This window comes from Labeo rohita, chromosome 12, assembly GCF_022985175.1.
Source record: "Labeo rohita strain BAU-BD-2019 chromosome 12, IGBB_LRoh.1.0, whole genome shotgun sequence".
NCBI classification, from domain to species: Eukaryota; Metazoa; Chordata; class Actinopteri; order Cypriniformes; family Cyprinidae; genus Labeo; species Labeo rohita.
The window spans coordinates 24,773,422-24,800,750 of record NC_066880.1 but is presented as its reverse complement, the minus strand read 5'-3'; the positions used below and the strand labels follow the sequence as shown (position 1 = coordinate 24,800,750).

The 27,329-nt window shown below is 35.1% G+C and overlaps 1 protein-coding gene across 1 annotated transcript; it reads left to right on the top strand.

The window, feature by feature from the left end:
* Positions 1-79: 79 nt before the first annotated feature.
* Positions 80-24,299, top strand: rhobtb1 (Rho related BTB domain containing 1). The gene is made up of 10 exons (XM_051124513.1): positions 80-353; positions 1,960-2,155; positions 2,389-2,492; positions 8,919-9,104; positions 9,198-10,156; positions 10,238-10,356; positions 13,642-13,792; positions 14,390-14,478; positions 18,119-18,224; positions 19,554-24,299. Exons 2-10 carry the CDS (start codon positions 1,976-1,978, stop codon positions 19,721-19,723), a joined length of 2,064 nt encoding a protein of 687 aa, XP_050980470.1. The 5' UTR covers positions 80-353; positions 1,960-1,975; the 3' UTR covers positions 19,724-24,299.
* Positions 24,300-27,329: the final 3,030 nt, after the last annotated feature.

The window sequence follows — 27,329 nt, the reverse complement described above, 5'->3', positions numbered from 1 at the left end:
ACCTTGTTTTCCTGAATGAAATCGTACGCGCGTTCTATTAATAGCAGCGGCTCTATGACGTCACAATGGAAGCCGCATCTGACTCGCGACAGATGATGATTCTCTCAAAGAGCTTCGCGAACGGGAAGGACACACTATCCCCGCATATTTGTCAGTCTGTACGCTTGCAGATATATAGGAATTAACTTTTTCTTTGCTCACAGACGGGGACGTAGTGGCGGTTGGGAGATGGTTTTGCAGCATTTGCCCAGCTAGCGACGAGCGTTTGTTTCTTTCATAACATCAGCAAGCTGCAGTCACTGTATACTGAACTGACTTCTGACAACAATAAACACACACATCACAAAGACACGGTACGTATGCTTGTGTCCACTGTGTGATGGCTTTTGTTTGCAGGGTGGCGTCCTCGTGTAATTCATCATGCACCCTTGTAGGACAGTTCATCAACTTCTTCAGAAACAACGTCGTTTTTTATAGAATTGTAAATGAAAATATAGATTTATTTCATTGTTTAGAATGATATTATGTCCACAAATTACATTTTGTAAAATAATGTCAGGATTCTCAATGCATTACAGCTGAGGTAAAACTATTGCTTTGCAAGTTCATACCTAGCGCTGAAAATGTTTTATCCATAATTCTGCTTCTCATGCTAGAATCTAAATTACCCAAAAACATCGGGTAATATTTTTAAGGGTAAGATGATGCCTTGCATGAGCACCTGCATCTGCTTTTACTGTGTGCATAAATGTGTATATTTACATAATTTATATGCATCGTCATATCTCTGATTTAGTGACTGTGCTGCAAGTTCACACTTTAGTGCGACAGTCACTGCAACACATTTATGTTCTGAATAAAAATCATTATGTCTGCTTGATTTTATGAGTGTCAGAGTTTCAACTTTGTTTTAACTTGGCTTCATCTGTATTTGAAATGGTTGGAAAAAGTGCATCTTGGCGCCACTTTGGTTTAAAACATTTAAGACAGCAATTAAGTTAACAGTTTTAGTGAGTTTTTGTTTGTTTGTGTATGTTTGTTTTGATCAGCAGCTGAACTGATTCCAGCTAAAATGTCCTAGAGTTACATTTGAACAGAGCCTAAAAATGCCAATTGATCTATTATTACACCGTGCATAAAGGTTGGTTATAGAGTTCCTATTATGAATAGAGGTGCATGAATGGATGCCTTACTACCCTAGTTAATTTACAATTTTACATATAGCTGACATATGCTTATTAACATCATGCTGAGTTTGAATTTTGAGGTTTAGATAGGTCTCCGTGTGCATGAAGATGATTTTTCAGAGAATGGTTTTCTTTTTACACCTCACCTTTAAAAAAAGATCCAATGGAAGATGTATTGAAGTGTGAAGGTGAAAACTAAAGGTGATGCTGCATTTTGCATAATGCCCTTTATTTGCGTCTTTCCAGTTGTTTCTCTAACTGGAGTGATTAAAAGGCATATCAGTAATTTAATATTGTGTTACGTAATAAAATGTTCCCTTGGAGATAAGATGTGGAAAATAATTGTATGGTTTTAATATTAAGTAATAAAATCGCATGGGTGACCTTTACTGTTGTTATTCTATGATTATATTAGATGCACTTGCCAAAGTAACAGGCGGAGCTGTCATTACACACACTATTTTGAAACACACTTTATGTTTATTTTTTGTATTTTCTTAAAAAATGTATTATTATTTAATTGCAGTCATACACACTGCATCCGACAAGAAAGTCATATGGGTTGGGTTTTGACCAGCTCAGCAGGAACAAGATGTGGCTATAATATAGGGCAACTATTTTAGGAATGTGAAAACAAGAAGTCCTGTATTATATTGAGGTTTCATTGACCCACAGCAAGGTCATCGCTCTGTGCAGCTTAATAGATCTGAAATGAAATCCCTTCTCTGATCAGTATGTATGAATTCTTGTGCAATAATTCCTTTTGTCGTAGGGTACCCAAGTTAAACATGGACTACGAAAGACCCAACGTAGAGACCATCAAGTGTGTTGTTGTTGGAGACAATGCCGTGGGGAAGACTCGCCTTATTTGTGCCCGGGCCTGCAACTCTACCCTGACCCAGTACCAACTGTTGGCCACCCATGTACCCACCGTCTGGGCCATCGACCAGTACAGAGTCTGTCAAGAGGTAAATATTCTCTCAATTAAATTTACCTTGCTTTTATCAAAGCATTACATCAGGCCCATGGCTGGAGATAATGAGCGCATGATACCCAGATTTGTTTCCGTCAGGATTCATTTAAATTTCAGCCAGTGGAAGGAAAACAGATTACTGAAAAGATCAAATACGCCTGTGGTCTTTTTTGCTCTGGGGCACGGGTGCTACTTTAAAAGCCGAATTAATGTTATGACTTCTCGCAGGTCTTAGAACGTTCCAGAGACGTTGTGGATGACGTAAGCGTGTCCCTCCGGCTATGGGACACCTTTGGAGACCATCACAAAGACAGACGCTTCGCCTACGGGAGGTACGAATAGAATCTGTTTGATTTGCACTTTCTGGTAGATTTAAAATAATAGCTCACCCAAAAATAAAAATGTGGTTATTAATTCACACTTTTGCCGTTTGTCATGCCTAACCAATAGGACCGTCTTCCAGTGAACTTAAAAAGAAGTGTTGCAGAATGTTCATGCTGCTCTTTTCCATATAATGGAAGTAAGAGTTGACTAAGCTAAAAAGGACAAAAACACCAAGTCTTATACGGCCATGCAATACAATTAAGTTTACTGTACAATTAAGTATATTATTTAAATAAATAGTTTTTAAAATTATGCTTCTTGGTCCATGTATGTCCTTGTATGGTCCATGTACATTACATATATGTGATCCTTTAGCATATTTGTAGCCATAGGCAATAAAACTCTGTATGGGTCAAAATTATAGATTTTTCTTTTATGCCAAAAATCATTATGATATTACGTAAAAATCATGTTCCATGAAGATATTTTATAAATTTCCTATCATAAATATATAAAAAAATAATTTTGGATTAGTAATATGCATTGCTTAGAACTTAATTTGAACAACTTTAAAGGTGATTTTCTCAATATTTAGATTTTTATGCACCCTCAGATTCCAGATTTTCAAATAGTTGTATCTTGGCCAAATATTGTCCTATCCTAACAAAACATACATCAGTGGAAAGCTTATTTATGAAATCTCAATTTCAAAATGTTGACCCTTATGACTGGTTTTGTGGTTCAGGGTCACATATTATTTTTTTTATGTAATACTGAAAGCAGAAAAATTAAAAAAAAAAATATTAATTAAAAAAAAAAAAAGAATTATGAAAGGGTAGAAAATGGATAAATAACTTGAATATTTAATTTCAATTCAGTTTCCACAAGTGGGAGGGCATAAAATGGCCCTTTTCAATGACTGGTCAACCAAAGTTCTTCAGTTCTGTGCAGTATAAAAACTGTCACCAAATATTCAATAATAATATATTGAATATTCAAGCTGTTTATCCATTTTTAAGTCGAATTCTTGTTTTTTCGAAAAACTGAGAAACGAAAAATATAATGTTTTCAAATTTGTTCTGCTTTTCCAATCACAACTCATTTTAATGCATTTGCAAAGCTATTGTATGACTTCAGAAGGCTTACAGCATTTTAAAGATTTTTTTGTTGGTCACCATTCAGTTTCATTGTATAAAAACGAGGAGCGTGAGCATTGTTCTAAATGTCTTTTTTCGTGTTCCCCAAAGAATAAATATATGTAGTCATAAAAGAACATGTGGGTCAGAATTTACATTTTTTTGGGTGAACTATGCCTTTAAATTCCTTTTCAAATGATATGAATTGCATTAGGGTGCATTATATGAATTAATTTATTATGACAATCAGTGTGACTCAGTTTAAACTACAATGTTGAAAATAACATTAATATAAGGGTATGCATGAGAAAATTTCACAGTGCTCTCTGGTTAATATCTTAACAAATCACTGGAGAAAATCTTAATTGCTTCTTCAGTTTGCAAGTGCCACCACTTTACTGAACAGAAAGACCGGAAGCATCCTGCCATCAGATGCTTTCATCATTCGCTCTGACATCAGACACTGAGCTATTTGCAACTGAATGCGTGCCGAACATGACAGCTGAACACTGTTATGTTAACTCATGGCCATTTTGTGTCAAGCACTTGTTTAATGAGGTCTTTCTTTGCGTTCATCACACACTCACTGCTTTTATGCTTTCTTTTCTGGCATTTTCAGTGCAGGATAAACAAAACATTCTCATTCTGGTATGACTTTGTAGTGGCGGTAACATAATTAACATCAGTTATGTTATGTTCACAGATGTATTTACAAGAAATTTAGAATGCATAGCATGCAGCGTTCATGTTCATATTATTGCTACTTTATTCAGGGTCATTTAATGTTTATAATCTGTTAATAATAAAACAAGTACTGGTCAGCTTTAATGGATAGGGTTTGCCTGGTGTCATGATCAGTCATGCATAATATGTCACACATTATTTATTTAGTTTTTTTTTAGAAAGAGATCAAAGAAGCACCTTGATTAATAATGTTAAAAACCTAGCCTGTGTCTCAATCCACTCCCTACTTCACTAGCAGTGCACTGTCCAGTGAATTAAAGTGCACTAAAAATTTTAGCTCCTTTAAAAAAGAGCATCAGCTGTTGATTATATCTCCTTAATGTGGCCAGAAATAATACCAGAAGAATATTGCTCATGGCTTGTTAAACAGCCATGTTTTGTTACCAGTTACATTTTATTGAGTGACCTTGTCATGTCAAAGGTAATTTAGTCATCGGTTTTCCAGTGCTTAATAGATTGTTAGCATCCAAATTCATGTTATGATTCACACCGGCTTGGGAGGGGAAAGAGACACACTCTTAGAATCCCTGTTAGAAGAAATTATATTCCTGTAGTGTTCAGTTCTTATGTCCTTTTGGAGTTGTGTAACAGATGGTGTTAAGGAGCATAAATATGACCCGGTTCTTTCCTCTGACAGTCTGAGGGGAGATTTTAGAAACCTAAGGAGAGGTTCTCTGCATATTTATCCTATGAGAGAGAATATTTTGTGATTCAACGCTAGACCAATCCCAATCCAGATACACTAGACAATTTCAATCAGATACACCTGACTTGTTGCCTGGAGAGCATGCCTTGCTCCCTGACTTTGGGCCAGTCATGTTCAATGGAATTATATTTTTAGTCCTCCCTGCTTTATTGCATCCTAAAAATAATACCAGGGCATTGAGGTCCGGACTCATAAAGCTTGGCTCGGACCCAATGAATGACCTCTAGATGTTCGCTAGGCATCTTACTCCGGGCTTCCTTGTGTGACTGGTATACATGGGGGAGTAACCCATAATTTTACAGGAATGATATTTCAAGGCTCTACACTTCTCTGAAACTGTACTTACCAGACATAGGAGTAAGAAGTCTGTGTTAGAGTAGGCATGGGCAGGTTGGGGTATTTGGTATCATCATATCAATAATATAATATAAGTATATCACAATTATTATTTCTGTATTTATTGTTTTTAATAATTGTTATTCAATTTGTTAGTCAATGAAAAATGGTTTGTATAATAAATAACCATGTGGTAATTTCTATTTTTGGATAATCCAGTTAATTGAATAATTTATAAATAAATTATAAATAAATGCTGCTTCATCTCATTTAATTATTTTCTATTTATATGCAGAACGTTATGGACGCAGAGCAAAAGATGTGATTTATTCAAGACAAATGATAAATCTCACATTATGTAACATTTAAAGGGTAGTTTACCCCAAAATGAAAATTCTCTCATTACTTTCTTACCCTCACATTGTTCCAAACCTGTTTGTCTGTGGGACACAAAAGAATATATTTTTAAGAATGGTATCAACCGGACAGTATAACATAAATTATGTCTCTTGCTAAAATATGTAGTAGAAAACCCATCAAAGATTTTTGACTTAAACAATCTGTTTACTGAGATGTATCAAAATATAACAATGTAATACAACAATATTATAGTTACATCTTTTCATATTAAAAAAACAGCAATAAGAACAAATTGTTCAACAGTGGTTAATTTAAATAAATCTATGAAAAGGGGGAGAGAGGAAGATAGGTCAAGTGTCAAGTTATCTTGTCTTCTCCTGTATCTTTCATTGCCAAAATCTGAATTTGATATAAAGGGTGTCCAAATTTTCTCAAAAGAAGAAAGTTTACCTTTCAACATATAAGTGATCTTTTTCATCGCTAAACAGAAGGACATGTTATTGATCCACTGTACACTGGCCTTTCCACTTGCTTCCAGTACAAAGCTATTAGACACTTTGCTTGAAGTATACTAATATCACCCATCAAAGATTTACGTTTTTTTTTAAATCCACATAATTTTATACATGTTTTGGACTATGAGGGGTGCAATTATTTTGATTACGTCAAATGGCTGCACTCTGAGAGCTAACCTGTTGCTATTTTTACCGCAACACAACTTAGAAAATAAAATACTGGTACAATGACCACAGTTACTGAAAGAGCTTACGGGTGACGATGGATATAACCATAGGCTTGTACTATCAATTTTTCCCCACAATGAGTCTAAACGCTCCCAGATTTTGAGTAAAATCTGTGCTGAGAAACTCTTTTAATGGCCGTGGCATCATGACAAGCGCCGGCATGTTTACATCCTACCAGGATGGCATCTAGCGTTTCTTGTCTGTGCCATTTGTAAGCTCTTTAAGTAGCTGTGGCCTACTAAAAGCCTCAAAGGCATCAGGACTAAAGTGGAGAGAACAAAGACGCAAGTCTTTAGGAAGTTTTATTTGTCCACAGGCATTTTCCCATTCTTTTCTCCTCTTCTTATCGCTAGGAAAGCAGTGAAGACTAACATAGCTTCTCTTGTTGCCCTTCAACTGAAAATTACAAACAAAAGCCACACAGTGTGGCATTGTATCAGTATTTGAATACATTTTTCGAGTTGTGTATTCCGGGTTGTGTCACAGTAAAAATAGCAACAGGTAGTGCCAGTACTGTAGCTCACAGAGTGCAACCTTTTGACGTCATCAAAATAATGGCGCCCCCCATAGTCCAAAATATGTATAAAACGATGTAGATTTTTTAAATAACGTAAATCTTTCCTGGGTTTTCTATTACATATTTCAGCAAGAGACATAATTTACGCTATAAGTCTTAATACCCGGGGTTCACTTTAAAATAAACAGACTTTAAAATCTGATGAGACAGATTCAAAATTTGAGTCAAATAGCCAAATAAAAAATATACAACAATTCGGCATAATATACATAAAGTGTCCAAACGAACACCCCTAATTAACAAGATATTCCTCATCTTGACTTGTTTCGGGCTGTAGAACGTATGTTTTTACACTTGAAGCAGTCCGCAGTCCTGCCCACTAATAGCCATGCAACACAATAGCAACATCTCAATCACTTAAACATACTCGCATATCTCCCACCCCTTGTCGAGAATGACTGGTTCATTTAGTGATGAATGAGAAGAAACAGCTCTGCAAAAGAAAAGTCATAAATCTGGGCGATTAGCTGACATTGTTGACAGTGGGAAAACACAACCTTTATCGCAATCAGTCTATGTGAGTTTACCTAAAGGAGAAAAGGACCTTTTTGCATGGATGCAGCAATTTTACAAATGACTCCTTCTGATATTGAGTGTTGTTTTATTGCTAATTAATGACATGTTGAGTGTTGTGCTCCCTGGAATGATGTAAGGTTAATAAAGCTAATTGCTGCTTATATGCTGATTTGCTTTCATTTATTCAGGTTGAGCGAGGTATTGTTTAGTTATCGAGAGGGCAATTGCCTCCATGCTGGCTCGCCAAAAGATTCTGAAGCCCAAATAAGTCCTAGGCTACATGTTTTACCAGAAGTGCATTGATTCTGGCTTACCATCAAACAGGCTTTTCTCTAGAGCGCTAGGGTGATTGGCCAAGAGCCCCATTTTGACCTGAGATGTTTAGTTTTCAGCAAACCATTAGTGAGGATAGGATAGGCTTTAGCCTAGCAATTATTGGGACCATGCAGTGCCATATCAAAGCAGTCAGATATCTTTAACTTCAAAAGCTATTTGATATCAGACTCTGGTTTACTGTCCCTTTGGACTGTCATTATAGACTCTGGCAGTAATGTTGTTCTCCTTCAGATAGATTTCCCTGAACTGTTGTTGACTACAAAGGCAAATTATTATGTAGCATTGTTCTGTGCCTCTTTTTGTTTTTAGGGCTCCTATGATCTTTATGCAAGCCCGTGAAACATAAGAGAGACACTGTAAGTCCTCAAGCCTGCTAGCATCTCCATAATTCTCTGCATTGCCAACTGTGTGGTGTGGTAGCTGAGACCTTTGCTTGCCCAGTCAGCAAGAAATGCACGATTCCTTTTGTGGACAATGGCAAACGGGTGATCGTACATTATTCACTTACTCGTGTGGTGACGGGTGTTGCCCCCCTCCCCAGGATAGACTTTGTACTAATCTTGCTACAGGAAGGTATGCCAGCAGTGCGCCAGAATGTCTGCATGTCATCCTCTTTGTGCTTTTGTTTCGTCTGTTTCGTTCATCATGTTTGTTCTAGTCCTCACAGAGGCAGCCAAAAAAAAAAAGCATTGCCGAAGGAGTTTGTGGTCTCCGGCATTAGACTTGTGAAAACTAAAGGCAATCTTTTTGCGTGCTGTCAACGGGTCAATGTCAGGCTGGCATTGAGATTGCAGGTTTTGCATGTCCACCAAACACCGAAGGACTGTGGTTTTGCTACGGATACTGCTTGGCACCTGTCACGTTCGACACTCTTGGCTTACAATCCCGTTAGCATGTGTGTTATGTGGTGTCTTGCCCTGTGTTGTTAGACATTGTTTTCATTAGTTAATTGATTTACTTCTCAACTTTTACTTTTGAAGGTCTGACGTCGTGGTTCTCTGCTTTTCCATCGCCAATCCCAACTCCCTACACCATGTTAAAACCATGTGGTACCTCGAGATCAAGCACTTCTGTCCACGCACACCTGTCATCCTGGTCGGTTGCCAGCTGGACTTGCGCTACGCTGACCTGGAGGCAGTCAATAGAGCTAGGCGACCATTATCAAGGTACTGGTAAAGCCCCTGTTCTTCTCTCTATTCTTTTATAATTACCATGAAACAATTACTCAGGATCTGATTATATTTATTTGTCTCTTATAGGCCCATTAAACCCGGAGATATTTTGCCTCCAGAGAGTGGAAGGGAGGTTGCCAAAGAGCTTGGCATCCCATACTACGAGACGAGCGTTTTCAATCAGTTTGGCATCAAGGATATCTTTGATAATGCCATTCGAGCTGCCCTCATCTCCAGACGCCACCTACAATTCTGGAAGTCCCACCTGAGGAAGGTCCAGAAACCTCTGCTGCAGGCACCATTTTTGCCACCCAAAGCTCCTCCGCCACTTATTAAGATCCCAGAGTGCCCAGCCAAAAACCGGGATGGCCCTCGGCAGCTTCTTGAGAGCCCCCTGTGCGCTGATGTTATGTTCGTCATTCAGGAACACATCCACTTGTTTGCCCACAGGATCTACCTGTCTACCTCATCCTCCAAATTCTTCGACCTCTTTCAGATGGACTTCTCAGACGAGTCCCAGTGCTTGGTGGTAACTGAGCGCCATGGCCGGGATCAACTGATGCGCACGCTAAGCCTGGACACAGAAGAGGACGTCACCGTTCTCCCCAGTCTGTCACCTTGCTCGCTCAGGGCATCCAAGAGTGATGGAACCCTCAAGATGATGAGCTTCAGTGGAATGCACCGGCGCACCAAGTTGTCCCTGGCCTCTTGGAGCAAGGCCTTCCACAGCATCCACAAGGAGAATGTGATCAATCCGGTCACGGGTACGCCAACTCTTATGACTGTCGTCAAGATGGATCATTCCATCCACCATGGACCCTTCAGCGCTGTCCTACGCTTCCTCTACACTGGTGAGCTGGATGAGAAGGAGAAAGACTTGATGAAGATCGCTCAGATCGCAGAGATCCTAGAAGTGTTTGATCTTAGAATGATGGTGGAGAACATCATGAACAATGAAGGCTTCATGAATCAAGAGATCACAAAAGCGTTCCATGTGAGAAAGGCCAACCGAATCAAAGAGTGTCTCACCAAGAATAACTTCACAGGTAACATATGATAGTCTCCTGAAATATGCTGAAGCTAGGTGAAAGATGCAATAAGTGATATCTTTTGGACTCTCTTTGCAGATGTGGTGTTCAGGTTGGATGACGGCACCATTAATGCCCACAAACCACTGTTGATCTCTAGCTGTGACTGGATGGCTGCCTTATTCGGGGGCTCGTTCATGGAGAGTGCAAATGACGAGGTGAGTGTGAAAACAATGTTTAATGAGCTCCAGTTAGGGCACTGTCAAGTATACAGAACATCTTTATTTCGTCCTAAGCATTAATGAGTCTGCTAGTTCTCAAGCAGATGGTACAAGGTCACACCGTTCAGACATTTACATGCGCTTACATACTCAAATAGATGCGCACTGACACATTTTACAGACACTGGCTTGCCAACAAATTGCATCAAATTCCTGAATAACTAAAATAGTCTAGCCGTGGTGTCTCTAAGTGACGTTTTGAAAATCTATTTCTGCCGTGATGAATGATCTGTCAACTCTCATGACCTGTTTAGAGTGCACAATGTTTGTCTTACAAGACATTTAATTCACAATATAGTGGGGTTCTTGTTACATTTTTGAAAATGTCATTCATTTGCATTGATTTTCAATTTCAGTTTAGCTGTAGTAATTGTTAAAGTGGAAATTTGGGAAAGTGCTTTCATTTTTTTATTTTGTTTCCATATTAGATTTAGTTTTCAAAAGTAATTTCCCCCTACTGAGATTTATAGAGTTTTTGAGTATATTTTAGTGCACATTTAAATTGTTATATAACATTTTTTTTTTTTTACTATATTTAAAAATATTTTTCTAGTTTTTGTCTTTTCAATTACTTTTTATTCATTATAATAACCTTATAGTACATTTACCAACATAAAGATATTTCCATTTCTACCCATTTAAGTGCATAATTTATAAGTAATGAGCTGAGATGCACAGTCAATACAGCTACTTCCTGCTGTTTGAAGCAAACATTACGCTCATTTTCACGGCTGCCACATGCACGCTAAATCCTGTTTCCACTGTCCAAATAGACGCTTTCATCTGTGGCACCGTTCATTAATTTCCTCTTTAACAGGTGGAATGAAGCAGACCAAGTTTCCTCCCTAAGGAGGAAAAGCAGACGTCATTCAGAGACAGTGATATGTTTTCCTCTACAGCTAATCTTTGCACAAGGGACTCAATACTTGATGGCCGGTCTTTTTTATTTATTTATTTTTTATTTTTTTGCCTTAGTGCTCTGACATTTCATGCCAGTGTAACAATTGGGACGGCTTTATTTTAGACAGCGTCCTACTTTCAGACTTAAGTCCACAGCTTGCTTGCTAAAATACGTAAGAGGATGCCTCTGTTTCTTGCACTCTCTTTTGGAGTGGTTAGACTAGCCCGGCACAACACAGCAATCTAATGTGCTTGCCCTTGAAGAGTATTATGTAATGAGTTACGTAGCAGCATCTATCTGCGTGGTCTGTACAAATGTGCTTAGTAATGCTGGACTACTGGAGAGCCGGCTGTTAGTTTCATAGAGATTAAAGACTGAATAGTCCCGACACCAGAGGTCAGCTAACCAGAGTCTGTTAAACACACAATATTTTTTAATGGTTGAATTCAAATTTATACTGATTAATAATTTGAGTTTTACACTCCTTTTGTAATAACCTATAAATTCTATGAAAGTCAACATGAAATCACAATGGGCCCTATTTACATTTTTAATACACATTAGTCATCTTTTGATGCATTAATTCATCTGTACATGTTATTCCAAAAAAAGTTTTTTTTTTCATTAAACTTCCTTAAAAAATAACTCAATAAATCATTGTATAAAAAAAGAAAATGTAATAACAACAATAATATAATATGTAGTAGAGGTCAAAAGTTTACACCCCCTCCCCCCTTTCAGAATCATTAAAAATGTTATTTTACCAAAATAAGAGGGATCATACAAAATGTATGTTATTGTTTTTTTAGTACTGAGCTGAAGAAGATATTTCACATAAAAGATGTTTACATATAGTCCACAAGAGAAAATAATAGCTAAATTTATAAAAATGACCTGGTCCTGATTTTTAATACTCTGTTGTTACCTGAATGATCCGCAGCTGTGTTTTTTTTTTTTGTTTAGTGATAGTTTTTCATGAGTCCCTTGTTTGTCCTGAACAGTTAAACTGCCTGCTGTTCTTCAGAGAAATCCAAAGAATTAGTGGGACCTGAAGGATTTTTCTGAAGGACAGCAGGCAGTTTAACTGTTCAGGACAAACAAGGGACTCATGAACAACTATCACTAAACAAAAAAACACAGCTATGGATCATTCAGGTAACAACAGTATTAAGAATCAAGGGGATGTAAACTTTTGAACTGGGTCATTTTTATAAATTCAACTATTATTTTCTCTTTTGGATTATATGCAAACATCTTAAATGTGAAATATCTTATTCAAGTCAGTACTAAATAAACAATAACGTGCATTTTGTATGACCCCTTAATATTTTGGTAAAATAATTAACATTTTTAATGATTCTGAAGGGGGGATGTAAACTTTTGACTCCAACTGTACAATATTGGTAAAAAAGATTCAGATTACAGTAAAAACTGTTATATTGTGAAATATCATTATAATTTAATTTAAAATAGTTTTCTTTTTACATATATTTTAAAATGAGATTTTTTTTGTGATGCTGAATTTTTAGCAGCCATTACTCCAGTCTTCAGGGTCACATGGTCCTTTAAAAATTATTTTATTATGCTGATTTGGTGCTCAGTTATTAATGTCAAAAACAGTCTTTGCTGCTTAATAATTATGTGGAAACCATGATATATTTTTCAGGATTTTTTATGAATAGTAAGCTCAGTGTTATTGGAAATACAAATCTTTTATTACATTATAAATGTCTTTATTGTCGCTTAGTGTTTTACTGTATTATTATCAAATAAATGCAGCCTTGAAGAGGCTTCGGGAAAAAAAAATTCTTTTGACTTTTAATGTGTCATTTAATTATATTTACCAAGAAACTTAAAAAAAAAATGTTTCTTCCAATAACAACTTTGTCCAAATCAATTGGTTTTATTATGGTCAAAATGTACAGCAGTCTGACTAAATCAACCTGACAAATTGGTTTAGACTGAGTAAAAACAAATCTTTGGAGTAACATCTGCAGGCTACAACAGGCTTTTTGTGCAACTTATAACTTGCTCTACTTCTTAACCGATTTTCGTCTTTGATAGATCTTAACAAGTCCTCTTATTTTTCAACCTCTCCAACAAACTGTCATATACAGACGTCCACGAAATCAATTCCCTGAGGATAAAATCAAGTCTTGTTCTACATTTTACCCCACCGATTTCCGATTTCCCTCTGAACTGTCAAATTTCAGAAGTCAATGGGTTGTAAACGCTATTTCACGCCGACTTAGCGGCACCAGATGGAATTGAAGAAATTGATTGTTTGAAGAATAATGACGTACGTACACGTGTGTTGCCAGGTCTCATTCCCCAACACCAGCAGGGTATGTATGCAGGCAGTTCTGGAGTATCTCTACACCAATCAGCTGTCGCCCATGGCAGACCTGGACCCAATGGAGCTAATCGCCCTGGCCAACAGACTGTGCCTTCCACGGCTCATCGCCCTGACAGGTGAGCTCTCTGCCAACGCCCCGCCACACGCTCCGAATGACACACAAAACAACACGCGCGTTCCTCAAGCACAGGGCAGAACCGCTCGGCCACCTCAGATCTAAAGCAAACAGGCCTTTTAGCCCTTTCATTCTGTGTTGCCTAGCAACGAGCCATGTCAAGGTGCCAAATAAAAGAGAACGTCTCCGCCGAGCTTTGTGTGGCACACACTACAATCTGTCCGGCGCACGTCATCTAATGACGTGGTGGTGACAGGCTGAAATTTATCTGTGACTCCAGATGCAGCTATTTACCTCAGGTTTTTGCGTAGCCTGCACCGCCCCTGAGGAAAAAAGAGGTTCTATTTTCGTGCCGCAGTTTATTTACAGTCTGCTAGAGTAGCAAAGCATCGTGAAATATAAGTCTGTGTAAATAACTTTGCATAAAATACACTCAAATTTGTTTGAAGATTACTGGAACATTGTTTAGAAGAAAATACAATTTTGGTCTTTCTGTTACTTGCTATTTGTTTGTAATTTATTTAGTGAATTTTACTAGCAAATTCTGAGTGAAAAATCTAAATGTGCCTTCTGTTTAACAGATGTTTTCTCTCCTCAGAGCAATACGCTGTGAGCGAGTTAGTAAAAGCATCTAAAGATGGACAGGATATCGATGGAGAGGTACTCACCTATCTAGAGCTTGCTCAGGTAAATCTACTTTTTGTTATTAAAGTGGATAATTGATAGTGGATAAAAGTGTCAGCAAAATGTAGAAATGTAAATATTAGTGCTAATATTGTAATGTAAATATTGGTGATAATTAATCACATAGGTTTGATGTGGTGAGTGGCGATTAATCATTCTGAACGGTAGAACTTTTTGTCGTAATTATATCTCTACATACTAAATGCAAATTAAATTACAAATATAATATAATATTAATGCATGTTAATCTTCATTCACATGACCTGTTATATCTAAAAGGGATAGTTCACCCAAAAATGAAAATTCTATCATTAATTACTCACCCTCATGTCTTTCATTAATTACTCACCCGCAAGATCTTTGTTCTAGGGATGTTCATTTCGGGTTATATTTTCTAACTGACAGCAGATGCTTGTTAACCAATTATTTATCGTTAACCCATAAGATTGTTTTAAATTAGAATTTAATTATTTTAGAAAGGATAAGTGTCTGTGACCTAGGATGCAGAGTTTTGGTTCATTTTTGTGTTGTGTAAAAGGAAGACGGCTGAAAGCGGCATCCTATTTTTCTTTATTTTACAAAAGCACAAAGATTAGTTTTACAGAAAATTGGGATTCACATGGACACGTCACGCCACGCACCTGCAGCGCTTCTGCGAACAGAGAAAAACATAATAAAGCAAGGCTATATATAACGAATGAATAGGCCTATACGATAAATATTTTTGCTTAATTAACAAAACGAAAGAAAAAAATGGGCAACAAGTAGCTAGGATGCAGAGTTTGGTTCATGTTTGTGCTGTGTAAAAAGGAAGACCGCTGAAAGTGGCATCCTATTTTTCTTTATTTTACAAAAGCACAAAGATTAGTTTTACTGTGAATGTACACAAATAAAAGCAAACCATATACTGTTTCAATTATCTGTATGAATAGGAGTCATTTACACTGTTAGAAGGATACATCTCAAATATGAAAACATTTGGATTTGTGTCGTATGAGAGACCCAACATTAGTTTCAGTCGCGCATTAGCCTAAACTAATTCATTTTGGTTTGTCGTTTAAATAGCCTAGCTTCTTATATTTTTCATTCTTGTTCTTTTTTTGTGGAGTGAGGGAAACTAAAATAGCCTAGCCTATGTTTATAGTGTTGTTTAAACATTTCGCATCGGCATCAGGTCTATTTTTGAATGTAATAATAAAATGCGACTTAACGTTATAGTTTTCTCAAAAATGCTATTTTATTTTATTTTAACCATCCAGCAAACTTTTTAAAATATTTTGATAAATTACAAAAAAAAGACCTTTTAAACCATTTAACTAATTGCATTAATCGGTCAAAATTCTTTCTGTCGCTTAATGGTTAACTGGTTAAAATGAGCGTCCCTACTTTGTTCATCTTTGGAACAGAAAGTAAGATATTTTTGATGAAATGCGAAAGCTTTCTGACCCTGCATAGATACCAATGCAGCTGACACGTTCGAGGCCTTGAAAGTTAGTAAGGATATTGTTAAAATAGTCTGTGTGACATCAGTAGATCAACGTTTACTTTATAAAGCTATGAGAAAACAAAAATAACGACTTTATTCCACAATTTCTTCTCTGTTTTATCAATGTCCTTACTACTTTTCTGAACCTTTAACGTGGTAGTTGCATGGTTGTTGTGTCTATTTAGGGTCAGAAAGCTCTCAGATTTCATCAGAAATATCTTAATTTGTGTTTCGAAGATTAACGAAGGTCTTGCAGTTTTGGAACCGAGGGTGAATAACTAATGACGGAATTTTAATTTTTGGGTAAACTATCCCTTTAAGGTTTCTCGGGTCCTAGCAGAGCTAATTAAAATGTTTATTTTGCTTGGAATAATCTACAAAATAATTTAAAGCTGACCATACTCACATCACTGAATGAGTTATTTTAGGTATTTTAACAGATTCTATGCTTTATCCTTCTGATAAGTTGTTGTTATGATTCATGATTGTGTTATGTTGTGTTTGATGTTATACATTTTGTATATTTATGTTATTTGTTGCTGCCCTCTTAGCCAGGTCATGCTTGTAAAGGAGATTTTTGATCTCAGTGAATTTTTAACCTGGTTATATAAGGAAATAATATGAATTTGAATCAGTATAAAGGAAATATAATTGAATAATATTTGTTTAATGGCAACTTTTTGCTGAGTCCTGCCAAGGACATTATGTCCAATATCAATACCTTTATTACACTTTTTTTTTCAATTCTGAGGATAAAATGAATAATTATAGCCATTTATTTGGGATTGAGAACCAAGGCTAATTTGCATTATATGTTCGTGCTAAAAACATTAGTGTAGACTCATGGAATAAAAATAGAATTTGCAGTAATTGTGTTCATCATTCCATATTAATCAGAAAAATAATTTTAAAAAAGATATATTTTTTTGTGAGTGTGTTATTTTCATCCTGATCGCATGACAAAAATGTACCTGTGAAAACTTTTTGGCAAGTGGCGAAATATGTACCGTTTCATTACATATTTGATGTGAAATCTCCACTGAGTGGCGCTAAAAGAGTATTCGTTCTTTTCCCTGGAACAGATGAACGTACGTTTCATGTGACGTCGGTTTTGTATGTGTCACCGCAGTTCTGACTTGAAATGTCTGTTGAGTGGCGCTATAACTCTAACGCTCCATGACTTTTTAAAATAACGTACCATCTGCACTACACCTAAACCTACCCGATAGTATAAACAAAAGCGAATGTGACGTAAAAACGCAATCACAAGCATGCCGTTTCAGCTTGTTTTCAATCGCTCATCTTGTAGCATGTTTTTCACAGGATTCATACCCAAGGATTCCACATCCTAAGTTCAGTTCTGTCCCTACCGGATGAGCTACCGAGCAAGCTTGTTATGTCTGGAAAGCGAAACAGACGGAGTTGTAATCATAACTGTACGAAAACACTCACTGTTTTACCACCTCTATTGTTCATTTCTGTTCGAAACTGCAGTTTCCAATATGTACTAATGGGTACTTATTTTGCGCTTTGTGATAAAGTTCCCACAGGTACATTTTCGTCATGAGATCAGGTAGGTTATTTTTCTAGCTCTAGCAAATATTTTGTTTTAAAACATACACTTAAAGAGATGACTGGCAACATTAGTTGCAAACAGAGTACTGTAAACAAACAGATCCAGGCTTAATTTTAAACTGTAATTTAACAGTATTTAAAAACACAGGATGTTTCCTGTAAATATCCAGTGTCTCTACAATAAAATCAGTCATGATTTTACAGATGAGTAATACAGTCGATATTAAACTGAAGAAATACCACTATCTGTAAATATCTGGCATGACTGTAATTACAGTATGCAGTTTATCTGATGCTTTCATACAAAGCTACTTACAATAAACCTATTGCAGTTTTGGTTTTCTTGGAGCAACCAGTGTTACAAGTCACTATATTGTTGGTATCATTTTGTCTTCCTTTAAGCCTACTGTACAATAACCTTCAAAGATTAGCCAGGAGCTGTGAGAATTCATAGTAAAATACAATATATCATTTCAGAATACAAGATGGCAGGCTTTGTTTACAGTGATCATATTCCAGTATTTAGACTAAATACATACAAACGTTAACGTCTTGTTTTTTATTCTCTTGTTTTGATGACAGTTCCATAATGCTAATCAACTCGCTGCCTGGTGTTTACACCACATCTGCACCCATTACAACAGGATATGTGCCAATTACCGCAAAGAGATCAAGTCGAAATCAGCAGGTTAGAACACTTCCTGAACAATTATGAGACAGATGCAAACCGCCACCATTGGAAATGCATGATTTAAAGCACCTGTAATAATATTTAACTTTGCTTCATTACAGAGTACATACTGTATGAGTGTCCTTTTAAAGAGATAGTTCACCCAAAAGTTAAATTCACTAAATCAGTATGCTGTTATTTATTAAATAATAAAAACTATTTATTTTAATGTAGTTATATATATTATATATAACTACATTAAAACTGTATATATCTATATCTATATCTATATATATATATATATATATATATATATATATATATATAAACTACATAAAAACTATTTATTTAAATGTAGTTTACATATATATATATATATATGTGTGTGTGTGTGTGTGTGTGTGTTAGTAAATGTTAATTTCAACATTTAATAATGCGATACTAAAATCAGAAGTTGTATAATTAATGACATAATTAATAAAAGTAGCACACATTTTAATGGTAATATTAACATGAATTAACATTAATTTGTATTAATTAATTTAATTTAATTAATTTGAATTAAGTTAACTTACATTAACAAACTTTAATAAATACTGTAACAAATGTACTGCATATTGCTAGTTAATGTTAGTTAATGCATTAACCACTGTTAATCAATGGAATCTTATTGTAAAGGGTTACCAAAAAATAATAAAAAATAAACTTTAACAAATAATAAATTGAAAGCAGAAAAGTATATATATTTTTTGTTAAATGCTCACACTGTTCCTTTATTAACATTTTTAATTAGATTTCATTTTTAGATTTTCTGCTTTCACTTTAATTTGGTAATTCATTTTGTTCTATGTTATTTTATTAGTTTTTTATGTCTATTTAATATTATATTTATATTTTAATATAGCTTATATATAAAAAATAAAATATATTTTATATTAGATTTAATACTGTTTTTATTAAGATTTATTTATTTATTTATTTTTTATTATTAGGATTATTTTACATTTTTTGTTCATTTAGTTATTTTAGTGTTAAATTAGTGAGAAATGTTGCTTTAGCAAGTAGCTGAAATAAGCTCAGGTTTTTGTTTTTCATTTTTATTTTACTTAAGCTACTGGTTATTTTATGTATCAGTTGTTTATGATTTTGGTTTAATACTAAAATAACCCTGCTGTGAAGTTACTCTACCTTTTGTGTTTCACACACAGCATACAACATTCAAAGTGCTGTAAATAGATACAAATGACAGAATTTTTAATTTTACGTGAACACATTTTTGCTTCATGAGCTCTGTTGTATATCATTCACCCGTGATATCTCTCTGGGCTTGTGTTGTAATGTGAGCAGAAAACCAGGAATATTTTGAGAAGCACCGCTGGCCTCCGGTCTGGTATCTGAAAGAGGAAGATCACTATCAGCGGGTGAAGAAGGAGAGAGAGAAGGAGGATGTGGTGTTGAATAAACATCACTCGCGATGGCGCTGGTGTTTCTGGAGCACGTCCCCTGCTGTTGCTTGAGTCTGTACCCTCTTGTTTTATTTTTAAAGCTCTTATTTTTCCTTTTTTTCTATTTTGCTAAAATGAAACAGGCCACTCTAAATGAGCATTCGGTTTGAAGCACAATCTCAACGTCCAATCAATGCTGGCCATCGAATCTACGGAGGTGACGCAGGCTTAGTCCTTAAGGTGTAATATTTGTTTTCTTAATCGAGCTGCTGTGTTGGACTTGGTTGTGATCTGACTGTGTTAGAAGCATAAGAATCTTAAAACACTAAGAGGATTAGGGAGTGTTTTGTCTTTCCTTTTTCACTTAGGTGCTATATACTGTATATTTACATTAACACCTTTTAAACTGTTCAGTGAAATCATCTAAGTGGAAAATGCTCATTATGTCACTAATTCAGAGCACATGCATTGATTCGCATTGTAGAATTCTGCATTTAGGCAAATTTGGGGTAATGCGGTACGCCTGTTTATTCAACAACTTGCGACCAAAAATTAAGAGCACTTGAGGTTTGGGCTCGCTGTAGATTGTAATATAATGGATGTAGTTTGATCATTGTGATTGTAAAAGCGTACAGCATTCAGCCCTATGTATAAACATCAGGGACAGGAACGCAGTAGCTGGGTCATTCCTCTTGCGCAGTACATTCTGAACTTTTTTTTTTTTCTCAAAAAATGCATGGTTGCATTTCTATAACAGGATATGCTAGACTTTCTGAAATATGTTCTGGTAAATCTCAGGCACCTAAAATGTATGAATTATAACTTTATGATTTACACAAACATAAAAAAAAAATCAGGGAAAAAGTTACAGGATGATATGGAACCTCTAACGGGTCATGGTGGAAAAAAAAAATGAGAAAGGAGGAAAATGTGTATTTCAAAGCTCACAAAACTTTTGTGTTCCTGTGTGAAATTTGGCATTCGCTTGCAAACGTTTTGCGGCCTGCTTTACAATTGTTTCTAAATACCCCAAAATAATTTCCAACATACACTGAAAAACTTTGAAACTGTATTTAATCAGAAATTGCTAGTAAATTTTACAAATAATTACAAAAATCGATAACTAACTTAAATTGAACTGAATTAAACGTAAAATTAAAATGTAAGTTAAACATGAAGTTTTGAAATAGTATTTTCTTTTAAAACTTTATCCAATAATCTTTGTTTTTTGTTTGTTTGTTTGTTTTTGTTCATTTGCAACTTCAAAAAATATTCTTTGTTAAAGTTAGTTATTTATGGAAGCCTGTTTCTGCCACTGAATAAAAAATAAAAAAAGGTTATTGCAACTTTTTGTCTCACAATTCTGAGAATTCTGAATTTTTTCTCAGAATTGTGAGATATAAACTTGCAATTGCAAGTCATTTCGAGTTTAGAGTTCATTTAGAGTTTTGTCTCACAATTCTGACTTTTTTTTGTGAGATTATGAGATATAAACTTGCAATTCTGAGAAAAAAAGTCATAATTGTGATATGAGAAAAAAATCATTTCTCAGAATTGTGAAATGTAAACTTGAAACTTGCGAAAAAAATTCAGAACTGCGAAATATAACTCTAAATTCTGAGGAATTAAGTCGCAATTTTGAGATATAAATTTATACTTAAATATAAATATATAAATATACATTTATACTTTTTTAAAAATTAGAATTGCCTGATTTAAACTCACAATTGCGAGTTATAAAGTCAAAATTGTAAGTTTATGTCTTGCAATTCTGACTTTATTTCTCAGAATTCTGACTTTATTACCCATAATTGTGAGTTTATATTTCACAAGTTCAAGACAAAATTCAGAATTTAAAGTTTAGATCTTACAATTCTGAGAAAAAAAGTCAGAATTGCAAGAAGTAAAGGAGGAAAATGTGTATTTCAAAGCTTACAAAACTTTTGTGTTCCCGCATGACATTTGGCATTCGCTTGCAAAAAGTTTCGCTTGCTTTACAATTGTTTCCAAATACCCCAAAATGAATTCCAACCTGAAAAACTTTTACTTTGATACAGTTTTTAATCAGAAATTGCTAGTAAATTTTACAAATAATGACCAAAAAATCGGCAAGTAACTAAAAAAGTTGAAAAAAAAAAAAGTAATTTCTCAGAAATTATTTTTTTGTAAGTTTATTTCTCAGAATTCTGAATTTATTACTCACAATTGTAAGTTTATATTGCACAATTCTGAGAAAAAAGTCAGAATTGTGAGATGTAAACTCTAAATTCTAAGAAATGAATTCAGAATTGTGAGATATAAACTCACAATTCTGACCTTTTTTTAATCAAAATTGCATGATATAAACTCACAATTGCGGGTTACAGTCAGAATTGCGTCATATAAACAATTCTGAGAAAAAAGTCAGAATTACGAGTTTATATCTCACAATTTTTCTCACAACTTTATTTCTCAGTATTGCAAGTTTATTTCTCACAATTCTGACTTTATTACTCACAATTGTGAGTTTATGTCTCACAATTCTGACAAAAAGGTCAGAATTGTGAGATGTAAACTAAATTCTGAGATATTAAGTCAAAACTTTTGACTTTTTTTATCAGAATTGTGTGATATAAACTTACAATTGCGAGTTATAAAGACAGAATTCCAACATATAAGCAATTCTAAGAAAAAAGTTAGAATTGTGAATTTATATCTCATTTGTACTGTATTTCTCAGAATTCTGACTTTATTACTTGCAATTGCGAGTTTATATCTCACAATTCTGACAAAAAAAGAATTGTGAGATGTAAACTCACAATTGCAAAAAAAAAGTTGTGAGTTTATATCTCACAAGTTTGGGAAAAAAGTCAGAATTGTAAGAAGTAAACTCAATTTTGAGAACAAAAGTGAGAATTGTGAGATAAAAAGGCTGCAGTCACCTTTTTTAAGATTTTTTATTCAGTGCCAAAAATGGGCTTCCATAGTTATCACTTATTTTTAGGAAGGTATTTTTTTATTTATATTATTTTATTTCTGTAAGAGTGTGACAAACCAAATATCCAACAAAATACCACAGAAAATAACAATTAATTTTTGCTTACAGAGCCTTTTTTACTGTACTAATGTTTGTAATTTTGTTTTCTTACCAAAATGATGCCACTTCCTGCAGTCATCTAGCTTTTGCTAAAGGAAAAACAAACAAACAAAAACTGTGGAATAGTGAGGAAAAAAATATGGAATTTTTCTGCCACTTTTAAATTTGGAATTTAGTACATGAAATCATGACAAAATGTTACTTTAACTGACGCCTCACAAACAGCTTGATTGACAGGCCAAAACACAGAATCCCCCATTTTGTCTGACAAACAAATTAGACAGAGGAGAAGATTAATTTCGGTGGACTTACACTTGAAAAATTGTGTGTATTGACGTCTTTCCTTGGTTAAAATAAAATACACTCCAGTGTTCATAAAAAACGATCGGTTCACATTGATTGAGGCAATACAGTGACCTGTCACGACACAAAACGATATTTATTGCTTGAATTTCTTAAAAAATGACAACATTTTAAAGCTGACACCTTGTTTCATACCAGAAGTAACCTGCTCTGTCTTGTCTGTCGGCGTGTTGTCAGTTTCCTTTGTTCTGCAATGTATTTTTCACTGCAGCGGGTTTTTGCGAAGGGTCAGTTTTGATCAAAGAAACTAATATTTAAAGTTTCTTTTAATGGTGTCAATAAAAATGTATTATTCAATATCAAATATGAAGAAAACTACATATGCATACTGCATAATAGGAATGATCCAGCTCTGTCCAGATGGGAAAAAAAAAATCAGGAGCTGATGAATAAAAACACCTCCAACTACCAGTTACACATTACTTTTCTAGTCTCTTCCATGTGTTGTAGCATAATGTTAGCCTTTACTGACAAACTACACATTCACTTCTAATTAGAAGGGCTTAGAAACACGGCTTAGTTCAGGGCAAACCTTAACTAACAAAAAAATTAAACAATAATAATAATAATGTAACCACTACTCACATATAGTACATATAATACATGAGCTCCACCATTGTTGTGCTAGAAGTTACATATGTACTGTAGTGGATTGTAACTTTATTTACACATCAAAGATTGTCATAGTTGTGAAAGCTAAAACGATTTCCTCAGCTGTGTCCTATAATGAATAATTAATGTATGTAAATGTTTCATGGTAGGATATAAAGAATGTACCGCGGCTTTATGTGTTGGTATGTACGCGCTTTTAAAGACGGTGAAGGGTAACGTAACACAGGGTCGGTGACGACGTATCCTAAACGAAAGCGGATGTAACTGCCTATTAATAAAGGAGGAACGTTCATACTTGAAGAAAAAATAATAGTGTTTAGTCACTGTAGTGTAGATTATCTTTAGTTTACCAAAGCAATATATAGATGATCACATGCATAAGATACCATGATTGTTCTTTTTCGGTGGTATTGGCGAAATTGTTGTTAACTGTTGTTAGCTGCTGAAAACCAAATGGCTGGTTCATTTGGTTCTTGCTGTCTAAATGCCTTTGATCTTGCTGGTCATTATCTTTAATGTTGGTTGTTTGTTTATTTATGTATTTCATTAATTTATTTTTTAAAAAATGGAAAATTGTTGAATAAATTATTGATTTTACTTGCTATCGAGTCATTGATTTTTCTACTACAAATACATTGTTTAATTCAATGCAGTCTTTCAGTGCTAATTTCAAACCGTAGCATAGTCTGCAGTATGACATGCCTATGCTAAAACTTTTTATAATTATTTACAGAAGACCTGTTACGCCCATTTTACAATATGTAATGTAAGTCTCAGGTGTCCCCAGAAAGTTTCAGTTCAAAATACCTCACAGATCATTTATTATATCATTTTGAAAATACCTATTTTGAGTAGAAGCAAAAACACTTTTTCTGTGCATGTCTCTTTAAATGCAAATGAGCTGCTGCTCCCCGCCCCTTTTTCCAGAATACAGTGCCTTTACAGCTCATACGTCAGATATTCTGCCAAAAACATCTGTTTGGTTTTGATTATCATGTCTATCGCACTAAGATCATGCATTTTAAAGCCATATTGGTTTAAACTTCTGAAATGGGGTTTTCTGAGTGCACATATCTAAAGCACGTGCACAGAAAGCGACTGTCACCAGGCATGTGAGTACTAAACTGTTCTCTTTCATGTTTTATTGTGCTTAAACTATCAAATACACACAAGTTTATGTTAAAAACACATGAGTTACAAAAACAGTCGGCTACAAATGTCTGTGAAGGTAAACGGCTGGGAAAGAAATCACGTTTATATTAGATCTGTGTGGCAGCAGTGTGATATACAGTAAATAGTATTATAATAAGATCCCTTGTCGACATCACGGGGGGAGTGAAATTTGAGCCGCTCGTTTTTTCACATGCTTGCAGAGAAAGGCTCTCCAAAGCAAAGTTACTGGGTTGTCCTTTTTCACATTTTCTGGGTTGGCAGATGCACCGGGGACCCGTTTATAGCACTTAAACACTAAAAAATCCGATTTTTATGATATGTCCCCTTTAAAACACTTTAGTGAAGCTTTTTACAAAACACTGACTAAGGATTGGTGTCATGTGGATTATTGTGATGTTTTTATCAGCTGTTTGGACTCTCATTCTGAGGACACCCATTCACTGCACCCATGTTCTCCAGAACTGTTTTAATGAAGAAACAAACTTATCTACATCTTGGATGGTCAGAGAGTATTAAATACTTGAAAATTTCCATTTTTGGATGAACTGTATATATATATACAGTTGAGGTCAAAAGTTTACATCCCCCTTTCAGAATCTGCAAAATGTTAATTATTTTACCAAAATAAGAGGGATCATATAAAATGCATGTTATTGTTTATTTAGTACTGAACTGAATAAGATATTTCACATAAAAGATGTTTGCATATAGTTCACAAGAGAAAATAATAGTTGAATTTATAAAAATGACCCGGTTCAAAAGTTTACATCCCCTTGATATTTAATACTGTGTTCTCACCTGAATGATCCACAGCTGTGTGTGTGTGTGTGTGTTTTAAGGGGTCATTGGATGCTAAGTTTACTTTTTCATGTTGTTTGAACATTAATGTGTGTTAGCAGTGTATGTACACATTTACACTATAATGATAAAAATCCATGCAGTGGTTTTTAATTAATCTGTAAAAATAATATTCCCTTTTTCAAATCGAGCCGTTCTCAGATGCCAGAGAGGAGCGAGCAAGCTGAGCTCATTTGCATTTAAAAGAACAATCCATCAGAATGGGTTGATTTTTGCAGAGCTCATTTTGACAAGGTAAAAAGGGTGTTGTTTTACACAACCACTGAGAATTTTTAACCAAAGTATATTATAGACTTTTCATTAAGACCCTAAAGAATCATATCAACTTGTGGAAAATGAGCATCCGATGACCCCTTTAAAGGTTTAAGTTTAAGTTTAAAACAACACCTTGCCAAAATAAGCTCTGCATTCTGGTTGTGGCTGCTTTAAATGCAAATGAGCTCTGCTCGCCCCGCCCCTCTTTTCTCTCTGTGGAGAGACGAGCCTGTTTACTTGTTTAGCCGCTATACTTGCTAACTAGCACATTATTAGGAAAGGCGATCGCAAAGATTCATAAAAAACCTTTGTACTCACTTCTGCTGTAAGTGAAGCTGGATCACAAATGATTCGCGCAAACATAGACAGACATATGTAGATCGGGAGGTGCATTCACTTCACAAACAAACGTAATCTACTGCATCTTCAGCGGCTCAGATGTCGGGAGTAAATGACGACCACTGTGTTCATTATTACATCCAGCAACACAACACCTCAATCGCTCAATCGGAGATATTCTTGTATAACTTACATCCCTGCTCCGGCATCGAAACAAAGAGGGCGGACTGTTACAGCTGATCTGAGGTAAAACGCTCATGTCAATCAACTATCGTGGGAGCGGCCTCTGTTGGTGTGACGCCACAACGACAGGCATACGAGAATGGCTCGATTTGAAAAAGGGGATATTATTTTTACAGATTAATTAAAAACCACTGCATGGTTTTTCATCATTATAGGGTAGATGTGTACATACACTGCCAACACACATTAATGTTCAAACAACATGTAAAAGTGAAATTAGCATCCAATGACCCCTTTAAGTGAAAAAAGTCCCAGTGCATTAAGAGCTGGGGCGGGGTGAAAACTTTTGAACAGAATGGAGATGTGTACATGTTTTTATTTTGCCTAAATATCATATTTTTTCAATTAGACTTGCCCTTCAGAGGCTATAGAAGGTACTTAAATGTTTCCCAGAAAAAAAAATAAGTTAAACTTACCCTGATCTTCAAATTCAAAAAGTTTTCACCCCCTAGCTATTAATGCATCGTTTTTCCTTCTGAAGCATCAGTGAGCGTTTGAGTCTTTTATAATAGTTGCATATGAGTCCCTCAGCTGTCCTCAGTGTGAAAAGATGGATCTCAAAATCATACAGTCATTGTTGGAAAGGGTTCAAATACACAAAAATGCTGGAAAACCAAAGAATTTGTGGGACCTGAAGGATTTTTTCTGAAGAACAGCAGGCATTTTAACTGTTCAGGACAGACAAGGGACTCATGAACAACTATCCCTAAACAAAAAAACACTGTGAATTATTCAGTTAAGAACACAGTATTAAGAATC